The sequence below is a fragment of the Procambarus clarkii genome, chromosome 26, assembly GCF_040958095.1.
Source record: "Procambarus clarkii isolate CNS0578487 chromosome 26, FALCON_Pclarkii_2.0, whole genome shotgun sequence".
NCBI lineage: Eukaryota > Metazoa > Arthropoda > Malacostraca > Decapoda > Cambaridae > Procambarus > Procambarus clarkii.
Window position 1 is genome coordinate 40751315 of NC_091175.1, and position 18541 is coordinate 40769855.

Genomic DNA, 18541 nt, shown 5'->3' on the forward strand with positions numbered 1-18541 from the left:
CCTCAGCTACACTATCACCCCCTCAGCTACACTGTCATCCCCCTCAGCCCAACTATCACCACCCTCAGCTACACTGTCACCCCCCTCAGCCCAACTATCACCCCCCTCAGCCCAACTATCACCCCCCTCAGCCCAACTATCACCCCCCTCAGCTCAACTATCACCCCCCTCAGCTACACTATCACCACCCTCAGCTACACTATCACCACCCTCAGCTATACTATCACCCCCTCAGCTACACTATCACCACCCTCAGCTCAACTATCACCACCCTCAGCCCAACTATCACCACCCTCAGCCCAACTATCACCCCCCTCAGCCCAACTATCACCACCCTCAGCTCAACTATCACCCCCCTCAGCTAAACTATCACCCCCCTCAGCTCAACTATCACCCCCCTCAGCTCAACTATCACCCCCCTCAGCTCAACTATCACCACCCTCAGCTCAACTATCACCCCCCTCAGCTCAACTATCACCACCCTCAGCCCAACTATCACCACCCTCAGCCCAACTATCACCCCCCTCAGCCCAACTATCACCACCCTCAGCTCAACTATCACCCCCCTCAGCTAAACTATCACCCCCCTCAGCTCAACTATCACCCCCCTCAGCTCAACTATCACCCCCCTCAGCTCAACTATCACCACCCTCAGCTCAACTATCACCCCCCTCAGCTCAACTATCACCACCCTCAGCTCAACTATCACCCACCCTCAGCACAACTATTGTTGGAAATTTCCAACATAATACAACACAGTTGTATTATTATTAATTATTACTAAAATCTACTAATTGCTGTAGTAACTAAAATTAACCAAAAGTAGAGTTCACATGAACTAATAATTGTATCTGTACAATAACGCTAGAATTCTTACGTAATCAAACACCAGTATTGCGTCAGATTCTACCAAAATAAACACATTATATCCAGTGTGTCAGAGAATTGAGTTTGATTCTCTAAAAACAACAGTGTTCTGTGTGATAATTACTTACCGATAACCTGACTCCCAAATAATGCCAAATCAAGCATTTCTAGATACAACTGTTATCTGGTAATAAATTTAAAGTCACGAGTGAATGCCGCGGAGAGAATTAATATCATTCTCCATTGCACGTTTGACATCGTAAAACGAGCAAATAATAATATTTAGCTCCCTAGAATTATAAACCCGTCATTATCCCAGCATTTTAGCCGCAACTGCGAGAAATAATATTATTCGTAGAAAATAATTTGTGTGGCGAATGCGGGGACGCGGAGGGGGGAAGGGAGACGCCATGTTGCCGAGAGAGCGTGTGGAGGCGTTGACGAGAGAGGAAAGTCACCAAAGTGAGGTGTGAAGACTAGTTGCGGAATTGAGCAACTTGTTTGGTGTCAGTGTCATAGGATACATCGTGGTGAATCGTCAACGAGAATTAACTTGACATTCAGCCCGGAACTTGTCAATTTGTTCCGTGTAATCCATCGTGACCGGCCAGAGAAGCGCGTCGACATCTAGGCCAGGCTAAACGCCACGTGTTCGCCAATGCGACGTTAGAGCCTAGGACGCGAGCTTCGGCAAGCTTCAACTTACACAGTGCCCTATTAGCTAAGTACACTTATTCCCTTTTGATGCATCATTACAGATAGTTTACAGCAGGGTAGCTTGTCATCACGCCGAGCGACATAAATAAAACACATGTTAGTATATTTTATCTCTCTCCATTCTCAATTTCTTGAATATAGATATTTAGCAGCCTAATATGTTGCTACGTAATATATCTTGATTTACAGCTTGCGTGTGAAGAATTCCCCGAGCTGTTACTTTCCCGTGTTATGCATCTCCCAGTGTTCCATGATGAATTCCGGAGATTCCGAGGATGATTCATGACTGATGTCTTGGAAAACGTCTTCAAGCTAAGACCCTTTCCGTATTCAATTATTCAAATTATCTGTATTGAATTATTACTATTGATCACTGCACTCTGGATTTAACACGTGTTTATTATACTCAATTATTTCTGATATTCATGATCTATGTTCTTATTGGTGACAAATTCTCTATGGATTCTCTAATTGGTCATAAGATTAGGTTATTACATAATGAACTGGTGCATGAACCACACTAGTTCCTAGACATACATGAAGTTCTAGCAATAACCCCCAATGTAGGTGTTTGAGGCTTTGATTCAATTAAATTATATATACAGCCCATTAATTATGCAAGTGATTACATTTTCTAGTATTTATCCATAGTTACTGGTTCCTCTAGGAATTTTCTAATGATCACATTTTATTAGTTTCCCTCTTTACCATAAAAGCGGGTGGTCCTTCGTAATTGATTTCATTACTTTAATAATTAAATAAATAGAGTCAAGCCCCAAATGTCCCACATTATGGTCCTTATCGAACCGGATAAATATAAATTATAATTATAAATACTAATTAGTAATAACTAATCCCTGTGTGACGTAGTCTAGACTAACCATTTAATTAATTGTGTCTACCAACAGCGTAACATAGGTTAGCCTAAGTCACTCCAATTCATTGCTACTTTCACCTCATGTATAAGGTAGCACTCGTGGGACACAGTCAATTGCTCACAACACTTAGACCTATACCTCATACTGAGGTAAGAATCTTTAGGTCACCAGGAGCAACAGCTCATAACTTTTATAACAATTCCACACTAACACCTGCGTTAGAGTGGCCACACCATCTAACCATTATATACTTAGGTGGTAATGACATCCATCCTACTCGTCATCCAGCTGAGGTGATCAAGCACCTTAAAGCCATAATTTCTTCTTTCAAGCTCATCAGTAATTTGGTAGTATTCACGTTAGTGGAACCTCGCCAACCAAGTCAAGATAATCGTTGGGGAGTAACACCAGAATACTACCAGAGAGCTGCTAAGTACATAAATTTCAGGCTGAAAAAACGAGTGAGATTGGATGCCACTTATATCCAATTTACTGCCAGACCATATAGACAAAACCTGGCCAGAGATGGTGTTCACCTGTCAGGTGAGTCAAGGTTGCATGTGGTTGAGAAATTGATCAACACAATCAATTATCACAAACGGCTGTGGCTAGCAAGCCAAACTTAACTGTACATAATTATTTTCACTTGTGTGTGCAAGTGCACACTTATAAACAAAAATGCAAAAAAAAACAAAAATACAGCACAATTATATTCACCTTACTGCACCACAATAATCTTTACCAATCTTATTAGGTAGAATTTAGGCTGAGATTGTGCTGAATTTGGCACAAGCCCAGACTAAATAAATTTGTAGTTCTTAGGTAGGAATTATCACGACTAGACTTAAGCTAGTCAGTAGTGTATGTATTATACCATTTGTGCTGACCCTATCCAGGGTGGGATTAAATTTTGAGAACTCTGATTGGAGTGTCTCCATAATATTTCATCTTGTACTCATTATTTTGTGTGTATCTATTTCGTGTATTGCTGGATGATCACCATTACATCTAATGGTGATATAGAAGAGCTAACCGGACGAAAGTTAATGGTGAAGTTCAGACAATGCACAAAATATCTAGCTACTTGTTGTTAGGTAGGTACATTTAACCTCGAGTGAGGTAGAGTATAAATTAGCCACATTAAATTAGGCTACATTTAATGTTACTTGTCAACTAATGAACAAGTACCCAAGCTTCATTAGTAATACTTATTCTAATCCCATGAAGTTTGGACCTAAGCCCAACATGGCTACTCCTGAGCAATTAAGGAGAACCTATATTGGCCTTAAAGGTCATTTAACCAGACTAATTAACAAGTCTGAGGGCTTATCTAAAGAAACTCCCATTGACTCTTATCACTTAGAGACATCAGTAAGAGTAGCTGATCTGAAATTTGATCAAGTTAGGTCTACAGGTCAGTCTAATATTACTCTACTGAATACCATAGAAACTGACCCTGATGAAGTAGGTCAAATTGTAGAGGATATCTCCCAATATGAAGAGGAGACTCAAGATAAACTTTACATGCTATCTAATCTAGCAAAACAATCTAAATCCAATACAAATAATATTATGTCTCAATTCAATACCCAACTACCAGAGGTTCGTTTACCTACTTTAGACTTACCTACATTTACAGGTTTAGATACAGAAAATTGGGACAATTTTTGGACTTCATTTGAAGTTCATATACATAAGAAATCGTCTCTTGACAAGGTTTCTAAATTCTCATACCTGCTTAGTCTTCTCAAAGGAGAGGCTAAAAAGGTCATACATAACTTAACTCTCACTGATAGTAATTATGAGGAAGCTATAAAACTGTTGAAGTTGAACTATTGCAACAAAGAGTTGAGTATAGCTAACCTTTATTACCAATTGCTAGATCTGAATGCACCAAATAGTAGACCAGAGTCACTTCAAAGCTTCAGACTAGAAGTAGAGTCTCTAGTAAAAGCCTTAGGTACTAAAGTTGATATACCAGCCTCAGAATGGTCAATCAAGTTACTTTTGCAGTGGAAATTACCTCGAAATGTCTTAACAGAGCTCTGCTCACACTATAAAACCGAGTTTCTCACTCTTGACCAAATATTCGAGGGACTGAGAATATCGGTTAACAGGTTGAAGACCCATGATAAGATTAAACCTGAGTCTAAACCAACTAATACTGACACTTCAGTCAAACCCAAACCGACTTTGAATAAGTCTAGTAAGTATAAATCTAGGACTGCTCCATCCACTGGAAAGAGGAGTGGTAATGTAGGTACTTATTCGGTGTCTCCTTCTGAGATAACCAATGACTTGTCTACTAAAGAGACAAAGTCAACCAAAGAAAGAAGGTGTCTGTTTTGTAATCAAGGACATGCCACCTACCAATGCTCTGTTTATCCTACTTATAATACTAGGATTAAAAGGTTGCAAGAAATACACAAGTGCATGGGCTCTCATGATCCCCAAAAATGTGTAGTGCAACTACGTTCATGCAATAGATGCAACCAAGGTGTACATCACTATGCCTTATGTAGAAAAACTTCTACTCAATCCATGACAACTGGGGAGAATTCCACGAATTCTCAACCTGTCCTCTTAAAAAGAACGTCAACATTTGCCGTTTGACTCTACGGCTGTTTTTGGACGTTATTTTGTGTAAAACTACGTCTATTTTCGCTTCCATGGACTATCTCTTGTTATACAATGAAATACCACACTCTTATTATTCTATAACTCACTGACTATGCTCTGATATTTGTTCTTCAAGTAAAAATATATATATTTTTGCCTTAATTAGGCCATAATCCAGAAAATTCCAGCCTATCGATCTTTATATTTAGGAAAACATCTAATAAATTTGGAAATGAATTTTTCGTTCGCCGACAGTTGCCTGTTACTATTTAACCCTCTATGCTTTAATGTCGCTGGTCATTGTGACTTTCCCAGGATTTATATATGTTTTGTAGTAGCATTTAGTCAGACTACAGTAATTTAACTAATGGGAAACCTCTATAGTTGTCGTAAATTAATAATAATAATTTATCAAATAATAAATTAGCAAACATATGCAACATTTTATGTTACGACTTTTCGGGTAGGCCGTTCTGATTGTTTACAACCCCAATGGTTCAAAATACACAATACTTTTAATATATAAGTGACTAAGTATGCTCTAATATATGGTCCTCAATGAAAATTATCGTTTTTTTTTGTTAATTTGTCCATAATGAATAAGATTCCTTACTGTTGATCTTTATATTAAGAAAAACATCTAAACAAATTGGTATTGTGTTTTCGTTCAGATAAAGTTTCCAGATACTATTTCCTAGTTATCAATTAATGTAGGTGGTTATTTTAATTCGCGGCTCCCAGGGGCTTTCTCCCATTATACAATATAAATGTACTCACTAACTATTCTCTGGTATCTGTTCTTCAAGTAAAATTACCTATTTTTTTGTTTAATTAGTCCATAATTCATAAAATTCCTTCAGGTCGATCTTTATATTTAGAAAAACATCTAATCAATTTGGAATTTAATTTTTCGTTCAGCTACAGTTACCAGCTACTATTTCATTGTTATATTTTATGTCGCTGGTCATTACAATTTTCCAAGAATTTAAACAGCTAAACAGCAAGTAGCATCTTGTTAGAGTACAGGAATTTACCTATGGAGAACCTCGATAGCTGCCGAATATTATTAATGATTATATATGTAATTTAAAATAATGAATTATATACCATTTCTTATGTTACGTCTTTGGCGGGTAGGCGGTTCTGCGGGTTTACAACCGAATTGTTTAAAAATCACACTATTTTAAATGTATGAGTCACTAGTATGCTCTGATATATGTTCTGCAATGAAAATAAAGATTGTTTTGTTGTTAATTACTCCATAAATGTATAATGTGTTAATTCAGTCTAAAATCTTTTTGCAACGTTTATATGCGATATACGTAGCTGGAAACTACCTAATATTTAAAAATAATAGTTACAACATTCTATTAATATATAATGTTGAAATAAATATCACACAAAGTCTGTATATCTGTTTTTAGATGTCTTATAAATCTTTTTTTAAAATAGTATTAATGATTTTTATGAATCTTGAGTAAAAATTATGTTAATTATTATTAATCTAATTGCTATTATTTTAAGTAAAAGAATTGCAAGTATTCGCATAACCACGGGATCTCTGTTTGTGTATGAATGCACGGATTTGTTTTTGTTATGAGAGGGACGCCTTAGAAAGCATGGTGTAGGCCACCTGTGGCTCGCATCCGATCCCACGATCGTCGTCGCCCCTAAATCAACACAACAGGTATTTAGTATTTACGATTATAATAAGTAATATTTCTTTTATAATAATATTGCAGCAGGTGGTGTAGTGGTAGGACACTCGCCTGGCGTTCCGCGAGCGCTATGTCATGGGTTCGTATCCTGGCCGGGGAGGATTTACTGGGCGCAATTCCTTAACTGTAGCCTCTGTTTAACGCAACAGTAAAATGTGTACTTGGATGAAAAAACGATTCTTCGCGGCGGGGATCGTATTCCAGGGACCTGCCCGAAACGCTACTCGTACTAGTGGCTGTACAAGAATGTAACAACTCTTGTATATATCTCAGGTTAGGGGCTAGGCATTTACACTCTTAGGTCAGCAAACTAGCTAGAAGGTTAGACTATTAGACTCCACTGGTCAATCGGGGCCCTGCATGACTCAGCTTATCCTAACCTAGCCCAGCTTAAACCATCTTAGCATAATTCATTCTAGCTGTGCATAGTGCTTGCACAGCCTTGCTTATCCTAGTTTACCTCTTCCTAGCCTACCGTAGCCAAGCCTATCCCAGTATACCCTTACCTAGTCTTGCCTAGCCTAACCCTGCCTTGCTTTTAAACATGACCAGTCCTTCCTACCCTAGCCAAGCCCTGACCAGCTTAGCCAAGCCAATCCCTGCCAAGATTTAGCATAGCCTTGCCTTTTTATTAATATATAGAGGGTACCACCTCTGGTTGAGTATGTAGGAACCCTCCACTTATAGGGTTGAGAGTTCCATATATATATATGTATGTATGTATGTATGTATGTATGTATGTATGTATGTATGTATGTATGTATGTATGTATGCGGAAAATCCACAGAGAAATATGAAATGAGGTGAACGTTTCGGCTTTGTTAAAGCCTTTGTCAACACCAGACTGACCACGGGATCAGTTAGATCAGTTGCGTTAGGTCAGTCTGGTGTTGACAAAGGCTTTAACAAAGCCGAAACGTTCACCTCATTTCATATTTCTCTGTGGATTTTCCGCATAAAATGATCAGTGTTTTGTGATCGTCAATTGCATATATATATATATATATATATAATATATATAATATATATAATATATATAATATATATAATATATATAATATATATAATATATATATATATATATATATATATATATATATATATATATATATATATATATATATATATATATATAATATAAATAATATAAATAATGTGTGTGTAAACATGCCACGTGTGTGTAAATCACAAAAATTAACACTTGATGAAAAATGTGACAGTGTCAGACCACGGAGGAAGAATTGAAACAGGAATTTCCTTAAGTACTTTCATATATTAATACATCTTCAGAAGGAATAATTTTTTATATAAATTAAATTAACAAAAATCATTCCTCCATGGTCTAACACTCATATATATATATATATATATATATATATATATATATATATATATATATATATATATATATATATATATATATATATATATATATATATATAATGTGTGTGTGTGTGTGTACTCACCTAGTTGTGCTTGCGGTGGTTGAGCTCTGGCTCTTTGTCCCGTATGTATGTATTCATATATATATATATATATATATATATATATATATATATATATATATATATATATATATATATATATATATATATATATAATATTTTATATATCCTGCCTGAAATGCTGCGTGTACTAGTGGCTTTACAAGATAGTTCTTATAAAGATAGCATTTTGTGGTTATTCTCTATATCTGGTTCACCTAACAGTAAATAAGTACCTGGGAGTTAGACAGCTGCTATGGGCTGCTTCCTAGGGATGTGTGTGTGTGTTTGTATTCATGTTGAATTTTACAAAGTAGGAAGAGATGTTTGTAAAAAAAAAAATCAAATATTTTTGAAAGTATAAGTAGATTTGATATTTTTCTTTAATTGTTTATGTCTGCTGTCTCGCCTCCTTTATAAAATGGCATCATTCTTGCTTTTTTAAGGATATCAGGAAAAGTAAGGCACTCCAGAGATTTGTTGACTCCTTCCTAGTGTTGCCTAGCCCAGCCCAGCCTAGACAAGGCAGGCTGGGAATCCTAGCCTCACGCAGCTTAGCCCCCACCTACATGTAGCATCCCAGTCCATCCTAAGTGATCATTACCTTACTGGCTGTGTTTTCTCTTCAGCCCTGAATGTAATGTGGTGGAACATAAGCAGATACATATCAGGTCTTAGAGAATCTGTACTTCATACATTTCTTAATAATGTCTCACTAATATTTAAATAATTAAAAAAAATTGTATAATAACTTCATATTATTCTTGCAATTTATTTTTGCATTTTTTTTTATACAAAATTTACATTTTAAAAGATTACCTCTATTTTTAGATTGATGACTTGAAGACTACAGTGCCATCCACAGCAAATCATGGTCTTAAAATATCTCCTAGCAATGACGAGACCAATTTTCACAGAGATCAAATTTTTGCTAAGCAGTATTCACAGGTAAATATATATTATATATATAATATTATATATAAAATTAACTACTTCATTGCTCAAAGCACCTTTAGACATTCTGAGAGTTGTGCTATTTTATTAAAAAATTAATTAGGCTATATTTTAATGTTTTGTAATGTTTTCATTACTTTTTTTGTTTTGAAATATAAATTGTTGAGTTTTGAAACATTTTGACATTAACTATACCTGAATATTTATAAACAAAAAAATACCAGAACTATGTCCTTGACAATTGCACTAAGAAGTCTTTGCCAAAATTAGGTGCTCAGTGCAGTAGTTAAAAACTTAAAAGTTGTACCACCTCTGGTGCAAGATTAGGGACCCATAGCCTCAGAGAAGAAAATAGAGAGTACTCAGAGAAGGCCTTGAATAATAGGCAGGCTGTTTGTGTGTGTTTCGACGGTAAGCTTGCTGACACCAAATGTAATTACCTAAGTGTAGTTACAGGATTAGAGCTACGCTCGTGGTGTCCCGTCTACCCAGCACTCTTTGTCACATAATGCTTTGAAACTACTGACGGTCTTGGCCGCCACCACCTTCTCACTTAACTTGTTCCAACCGTGTACCACTCTGTATGCGAAAGGAAATTTTTTTATATTTCTTTGGCATCTTTGTTTAGTTAGTTTAAATCTATGACCTTTTGTTCTTGAAATTCCAGGTCTCGGGAAATCTTCCCTATCGATTTTATCAATTCCTGTTACTATTTTGTACATAGTGATTTTATCACCTCTTTTTGTTGTCTTCTAGTTTTGGCATATATAATGCCTCTCCACATAGCTCTTGCCCTTTAGTTCTGGGAGCCACTTAGTAGCATGTCTTTGCACCTTTTCCAGTTTGTTGATGTGCTTCTTAAGATATGGGCACCACACAACCGCTGCATATTCTAGCCTTGGCCGAACAAAACTCGTGAACAATTTCTTTAGTATTTCGCCATCCATGTATTTAAACGAAATTCTGAAGTTAGAAAGCGTGGCATAGGCTCCTCACACAACGTTCTTTATGTGGGCCTCAAGTGATAGTTTTCTATCTAGAATCAACCCTAGACCTCTTTCTTTTATCAGAATTATATAAAGATTTCTCACATAATTTGTAGGTTGTGTGGGATCTATGTTCTATTCCACATTCCATAACATGGCATTTATTCACATTAAATTTCATTTGCCAAGTGGTGCTCCATATATTTATTTTGTCCAGGTTTTCTTGAAGGGCATGACAATCATCTAAATTTCTTATCCATCCCATTATCTTAGCATCATCAGCAAACATGTTTATATAATTCTGTATTCCAACTGGTAGATCATTTATGTAGACAATGAACATTTCTGGTGCATGTACTGTGGTACTCCACTTGTGACACTTCTCCAGTCCGATTGCCTCTGATTACTGCCCTCATTTTTCTATCAGTCAGAAAATTTTTCATCCATGTTAGAAGCTTACCTGTCACCCATCCAAAATTTTCTAGGTTTCCAGAACAACCTCTTATGTGGAACTCTGTCGAAAGCCTTTTTTATGTCTAGATAGATGCAGTCGACCCAACTACCTTTTTCCTTTAAAATCTCTGTGGCTCAATCATAGAAACTGAGTAAATTCGATACACAGGATCTTCCAGATAGAAAACAATACTGTCTGTGTGATATTATATAATTTCTCTCCAGGTGTTCTACCCATTTAGTTTTTATTATTATTTTTTTTTCAATCTTTTCACTGTTACACTTGTCAATGATTCAGGTCTATAACTGAGAGAGGTGGGGTCTTCCCTGTTGCCACTTTTGTAGATTGGAACTATGTTAGCCTTTTTCCACATGTTTGCTATTACTCCTGTACACAGGGATGCCTGAAAGATCAGGTGAAGTGAAAGGCTGAGCTCAGATGCACATTCTCTCAGAACCCATGGTGAAACTCCATCTGGACCAACTGCTTTGTTCTTACTTAGCTCCTTTAGCATATTTTCCACTTCATCTCTAGACACCTCTAAACGCTCTATGATGTTCTCAGAAATTCTTAGTGTCTGGTTCTCTTAAGATTTCATTTTGTATAAACACACTTTGGAACTTTTGGTTTAATGTTTCACACATTGCATTATCATTTTCTGTGAATCTGTTTCCTATTTTCAACCTCTGGATATTATCCTTTACCTGCAATTTGTTGTTTATGAATTTGTAGAATAGGCCCAGTTCTGTTTTACATTTATCCATTATCCCTTTTTAAAAATTTATTTCTGCCTCTCCCCTTACTGCTGTATAGTTGTTTCTCGCATCTTTGTATCGCTGGTATGATTGGGGGTTTGGCTTCTTTCTATGTTGATACCTGCTTGATGGGGTTCTGCTCTTCTACTCCCCAAGCCCGGCCCGAGGCCAGGCTCGACTTGTGAGAGTTTGGTCCACCAGGCTGTTGCTTGGAGCGGCCCGCAGGGCCACATACCCACCACAGCCCGGCTGATCCGGAACTTCTCTTAGAAAACAGTCCAGTTTTCTCCTGAAGATGTCCACGGTTGTTCTGGCAATATTTCTTATAGTCGCTGGGAGGACGTTGAACAACCGCGGACCTCTGATGTTTATACAGTGCTCTCTGATTGTGCCTGTGGCACCTCTGCTCTTCACTGGTTCAATCTTGCATTTTTTTCCATATCGTTCACTCCAGTACGTTGTTATTTTACTGTGTAGATTTGGGACCTGGCCCTCCAGTATCTTCCATGTGTATATTATTTGGTATCTCTCTCGTCTCCTTTGTAGAGAGTACATTTGGAGAGCTTTGAGACGATCCCAATAATTTAGGTGTTTTATCTCGTCTATGCGTGCCGTATATGTTCTCTGTATTCCCTCTATTTCAGCAATCTCTCCTGCTCTGAAGGGGGAAGTGAATACTGAGCAGTACTCGAGACGGGACAACATAAGTGACTTGAAGAGTACAACCATTGTGATGGGATCCCTGGATTTGAAAGTTCTCATAATCCATCCGATCATTTTTCTGGCTGACGCAATATTTGCTTGGTTATGCTCCCTAAACATTAGATCGTCGGACATCATTATTCCCAAATCCTTGACATGCTGTTTTTCTACTATGGGAAGATTCGATTGTGTTTTGTACCCTGTATTATGTTTCAGATCCTCATTTTTGCCATACCTGAAATTTATCACTGTTAAACAACATGTTATTTTCTGCTGCCCAATCGAAAACTTTGTTGACATCTGCTTGTAGTTTTTCAATGTCTTTCATTCCATTTTTGTGTCTTTTGGTCTGTGGCCCTCTCTCAATTTCTGTTGAACCAATCCTGTTTTCTGGCCCTGCATCTCTGTTTTGGTATGAATGTTTGTGTGCCTTCGTTGTAAATTTTGCAAAATTTGGCATACATTTAATTTACTTCCCTGTCTAGCAACAAGTCTGCCTAATTACTTATTAAAAAAAATTTGAAGTTCCCCATAGTGACCTCTCTTTCTCTTGAAATCAAGTTTATCAACTGTTTCAATGTCCCCATTTTCTGTGTGTGTGTGTTTGGAGGCTAAGCTTGCTGATACCATGTGTGTGTGTGTTTAGAGGCTAAGCTTGCTGATACCATGTGTGTGTGTGTATTTGGAGGCTAAGCTTGCTGATACCATTTGTGTGTGTGTGTTTAGAGGCTAAGCTTGCTGATACCATGTGTGTATTTGGAGGCTAAGCTTGCTGATACCATGTGTGTATTTGGAGGCTAAGCTTGCTGATACCATGTGTGTGTGTGTTTGGAGGCTAAGCTTGCTGATACCATGTGTGTGTGTGTGTTTGGAGGCTAAGTTTGCTAACACCGTGTGTGTACTCACCTATTTTTACTCACCTGTTTAAATAATAATAGGGGTGTGTACCACCTCTGGTGCAATTGTAGGGACCCACAGCCTTGAAGAAAATAAAGAGTATTCAGAGAAGACCTTGTGGATTCTCACTGAACACTAATCTTTTCTTCTCCTATCACCCCTCTTATTTTGTTTTATGCTGTATTCTATTATATATCATATAAATACATAGCCAAATGGCAATATTTATTATGTCTATACAAAAAAAGACATCCACTTTATTTTTTTTCTCTCCTTTGTTTCTATGTGGATTTTGTTGTGACTAATGATTCTCCTCCTTCCCATCAACAGGTCTTCCTCACTGGGCTTGCTCGGCTTTTGTGTTACTGTGAGGGTGCCATCATCGTTTACCCTTCAAGACTGACTCATGCTGGCATTGCATTTGTGGACTTCCCTTCACAGTAAACAGTCCTTCTCCATATGGTGATTGTCCAGGGCAAGCAGGGTGTGACTGCCATCTTGGAGAAGCAGGGTCTTTTAATATGAAGAATCTTCCGTCTTCTCTACTTATGCCAGCTTGTGACAGCCTTGCATTCTTGTTACTTCATGGCCCTTGGGCCTTTTTTATTTATTTTACATAATAAATTTTTTTATTAATACCCGTGTTTCACAAGAGATCCTTAACATTTTAGGCACCAATTGTATTGACTAATGTACGTCTTGAATCCTTTAAGACATAAATAGACAAGACATAGATAAATGAGTGAATAATACTGAGTGACTAGGTTAGGGCGAGGAACATAGTACAGTGTCTGACTTTGGAAGAATGCCTACTGTTTTAGAAACCTTATTGCCATGATCATAATCGTATGGGTTAAAAAGCATTTGTTGTCACTCCTACACTGTGGCTTGTTGAGCTTGAAATCTTTGCTCCTTGTTCGTGTTACATCTGACCTTTTGAAGAAATTGTATGAATCAATATCCTCCAAATTGTTCAGTATTTTAAAGGTTTCGCTCTATTACTCTCTCATTTGCATATATCTAAGCATATAGATTAGATATAGATTTAGATTAGATTTTTTAGTCAGGTAAAGGTACATACATTGCAGATGAGTTACAAAGGGACAGACAATGACTAGAGTTCACTAGCTCTATTGGAAGAGAAACGTCTGCAAGACAAGTGTGGGCAAAAATTAAGGTAGCTAAGGGGAGCAGAGCCCGGCCTGCGGCTCACAACGACCCCCAGGGTAAGGCTGAAGAACTAATTCACAAGTGGAGTGATGCAGCATCATCCTCCTCCCTCCCTGCAGAAGTAAGCAGGGAACAGCTCCTCCGACATAATGACAGAAGGATTAGGATAACAAGAGCACAATCTAGTGATGACGAGTATGGGGAACCAATTACAGCCAAGGAAGTAAAGGGGGCTATGAAAAGGGTAAAAGTACAGCACCTGGTGAAGATGGCGTCACCTACGACATACTCAATGCACTGTGTGAAGTGTCTGGCAATCCACTACTACACCTGTTTAACAAGTCATTCCTATGTGGAGTGTTGCCCACACAATGGAAACATGCAATAATGGTCCCAATACCGAAACCCAATGACCCTGGCAATTACAGACCTATCAGTCTCATGTAATGCACTTGGAAGATGCTTGAAAGGATCATCCTAAACCGACTATTGTACAAAATAGGCAGGTTAGGGGAGGGGTCAATGGATTTGTTAAAGGACGGAGGACAGCAAACTATAGTTAATTACCTTGCTAATGATACAGCTAAGTACTCCCAATAAACTCGCACCTCGGGGCAAAATTTTAAAATTTAAAATACAATACCTAAAGCCACTAATACGCATAGCGTTTCAGGCAAGTATATACGAAGTAAAACCCAAACAAAGAACTGACTCCGTAGGACCCATAAAAGATGAGACTAACAATTTTAAGTTGTATGATAAAAGGGCGGCAAACACTCTCAATGAATACCTAACATCAGTGTTCACACTAGAAAGCTTGAATGACATCCCATCACCAACACAAATGTTTGTCGGAGGTAAGGAGAATGAATTAAGAGAAATACCAATTACACGCGACACAATCAGGAAGAGCATTGACAAACTAAAAGACTCAGAAGCCCAAAGTGTAAATGGATTTAAGTCCCAAGTCGTAAAGGAACTGGCAAATTAATTGGGTGGTTGTAGGTAGGAGCTGCCTCGTATGGGCCGGTGGGCCTTCTGCAGTTGCCTTTGTTCTTGTGTTCTTGTGTTCTTATGTTGAGTAGCAACATTTGCAAATTTGCAGATGATACAAAAATAGGTAGGGAAATTAACACGGAAGAAGACTCACTATCACTTCAAGTTGATCTAAATAGGGTTTTGAAATGGTCAAAAGATTGACAGATGCAGTTTAATGCTGATAAATGTAAAGTTTTGGAGACTAGGTAATGATGATAATTACAAGATACGAGCTAGATGGTGTTGAGATTGCGAAGTCGGATTGTGAAAGGGATCTGGGAGTTATGATTAGTAAGAATTTAAAACAAAAGGATCAATGCATGAATGCTCGTAATAAGGCAAATAGGACACTGGGATTTATTAATCGAAGTGTTAGTAACAAGACACCTGGTGTGGTTCTTCAGCTATATCTTGCTCTGGTTAGGCCCCATTTACATTATGCAGTTCAGTTTTGGTCGCCATATTATAGAATGAATATAAATTCACTTGAACGTGTCTAGAGTAGGGTGACTAAGTTAATTCCCCAAAATAGAAATCTTTTATATGAAGAAAGATTAACAAAGCTTAAATTGCATTCACTGGAAAAGCGAAGAGTTAGGGGTGATATGATAGAGGTTTACAAGTGGATGAATGGACATAACAAAGGGGATATTAGTAGGGTATTAAAAGTATCAACACATGACAGAACACAAAACAATGGGTATAAATTGGATAAGTTTAGATTTAGGAAAGACTTGGGTAAATACTGGTTTGGCAACAGGGTTGTTGATTTGTGGAACCAATTACCGCGTAACGTGGTGGAGGTGGGGTCCCTCGATTGTTTCAAGCGTGGGTTGGACATGTATATGAGTGGGTTTGGGTGGTTATAGATAGGAGCTGCCTCGTATGGGCCAATAGGCCTTCTGCAGTTACCTTTATTCTTATGCTCTTAATTCACTATGCTTGCCAGTGAAACTCCTTTTCAGAAAATCGCTGGACCATGGAATAGTTCCCCTAGTAATAGTTGAAGGTGATGTAGTGATCGAGTAATCCTTATACTCCATTATCTCATCATCATAATGGCATAACTAATTACACAAGCATTAATCCTATCCCTATTTACAGGTAACGGTTTTCCACCCTTCTATATCTTACTGTGAGGTGTCGTCACCGTACATAAGCAAGCGACTTGAGAATAGCACATTACGGGCTATTCATGCCCGTGCCACCTCTTGGGTGGCTTAATCTTTATAAATAAATCAGAATAGCACACACCACACGGGAGACATCTCCCGTCACGCAGGGTGCAGTCGCACCTCCACAGATCAGATTCAGATTCAGATGTTTATTCAGGTAAGGTAAATACATACAAGTGATGTTACATTAATGGATTGATATATAGATAGAGCTAGTACATACAATGCCTAAAGCCACTATTACGCAATGCGTTTCGGGCAATCTCCAGTATCATCTCCAGTATCATCTTTTGAAACTGGTAATGGCTCAAAAGGGCCACCACTTACGGGGTATTCATGCCCGTGTCACCTCTTGGGTGGCTTAATCTTCATCAATCAATCGAATAGCACACAGTACAATCTCCAGTCAAGAATGTAGCACTCGGCGTGTACAGTTCTAATCGACCCAAGACGCTACAGCCTCGACACAGAGCAGACAGCAGACTACGACCGTTGTTCAGGTCCATGTAAACTACATCTACCCGAAGTCCTTCGTCTGAATAGCCAGTTACCAGTTACAGGAGATACTTTTTCACCCACAGAGTTATTAACTCATGGAACCGCCTACCCACCGAAGCGGTACGTGGCAAAACGATGCTGATTTTCAAAATATACCTGGAAAAGATCATTCCTCCCTACACCTGGGGGGTACCTTCGTTAAAGTAAAAAGGTATACAGAAATAACAAAGAAAATAGATATGAATACTATTACCTTCGATGTTAGTATTAGTTGTGCAAGTGAGGAGAAAGAAAAAATATTACGGAGTTGGAAGGAAGTTTCTAAGGTACTCTCGTATCTCATGGAATGTGACGGACAGGGCAAAGGTAGTTTTATTATTAATCATGGATGAAAGTAGATTGATAATATTATCTTGGAACGTTAATGGATTAAAAACTAGAGCGGTGGATGTACACTATTATACTCTTAGAGAGAATATTAACATAGTAGCACTCCAGGAAACTGGGGATAGGGATGGTAACATTCTGAACATGAAGATGAACATGTTGAACATAAAGATGTTCAACTGCTGGGCGATCCCTCTCCTACTCATCTGAGGAGAGGGAGATTAGATTATGCTTGTTTGATAAATGCTGAGGGCATAGAGGAGAATTGTCTTACTGTGGATGAAATGCTAAGAGATTTTGCATTACAAATACAGCTTAAACTAGATAAAAAGCATGCCTGCCTTCAGAGGAAAAGCTTAAAGTTTAATAAGGGAGAATTAAGGGGTCTTGTTGGTCATATTAAGTCTTGGTATGATACTTATAAGCCAGTTTCGGCAGAAGCATTTTATTAAGATTTAATTAAGGAGGTAGATGTATTTAATGCAACATTGAACCGGAAAACATCTGGTATAGAAAAGCATCCCCCCATAAAAGTGTGCGGAGAAGAGAAAGGAAATTTGGAGCAGGTATTGGCAGGAGTTTGCAGAGAAAGTTAGGAGTAACAAACTTGAAGGAAATCTGGCAAGACATAAATGAAATAAGGGGTAAAAAGCATAATTTTGTTGCACATCCTGACCCGTAAGGATTTGCAAAAGGTCTCGTAAATAAATGGGCGGAAGCTGCCAAACTTAGTTCATTTAATTACCCGCTGTAACGAGAGAGTCGTTTGATTCTTGGAAAGATCTAAGAAAGGATTTTATACTTACAGCAGGTAACAGTGGTGATGTCACTTGCACAGGTATTACCAGAGAAGAACTAATAACGGCGATTAAAGTTGGGAAATCTACCGCCCCCTGGGGAGGATGGAGTAACTTATGAAATACTTAATGAACTTGCCATTATGACGAGAAGCCCGCTGTTAGACCTCTAATATTAATTATAAAGAGGGCAGAATTCCCAGTAAATGAAAAAGAACTATGATCATCCTTATCCCTAAAGCCAATGGAGAGTACAGACCTGTGTCTTTAACCTCGTGTTTTTGTAAAATGATGGAGAGGATCATTTTAAATAAACTTTTGTATATAATAGGTGATCAGCTGTATAATAATTTTTCGGGTTCCTCAGAGGAAAAAGTACCTCTGACTGTATTATTAAATGTCTAGCTAATGGTAATGATTATTATAGAATTTTTATTGATTCATA

General features: G+C 37.9%; 1 protein-coding gene across 2 annotated transcripts; it reads left to right on the forward strand.

Annotated features, from left to right (window-relative positions):
* Nucleotides 1–1341: 1341 nt before the first annotated feature.
* On the forward strand, nucleotides 1342–13669 carry LOC138369052 (uncharacterized). Of its 2 annotated transcripts, none has more exons than XM_069331993.1 (3): nucleotides 1342–6768; nucleotides 9115–9231; nucleotides 13362–13669. In XM_069331993.1, exon 1 carries the CDS (start codon nucleotides 3639–3641, stop codon nucleotides 5073–5075), a length of 1437 nt encoding a protein of 478 aa, XP_069188094.1. In that variant the 5' UTR covers nucleotides 1342–3638; the 3' UTR covers nucleotides 5076–6768; nucleotides 9115–9231; nucleotides 13362–13669. The 2 variants fall into 2 exon arrangements, with proteins under 2 accessions (XP_069188094.1, XP_069188095.1); XM_069331994.1 differs by lacking the exon at nucleotides 13362–13669 and adding an exon at nucleotides 12077–12673.
* Nucleotides 13670–18541: the final 4872 nt, after the last annotated feature.

Excerpts from the sequence above, each read along its gene's own strand:
- LOC138369052 (XM_069331993.1), top strand. The coding sequence starts at position 3,639 with ATGAACAAGTACCCAAGCTTCATTAGTAATACTTATTCTAATCCCATG.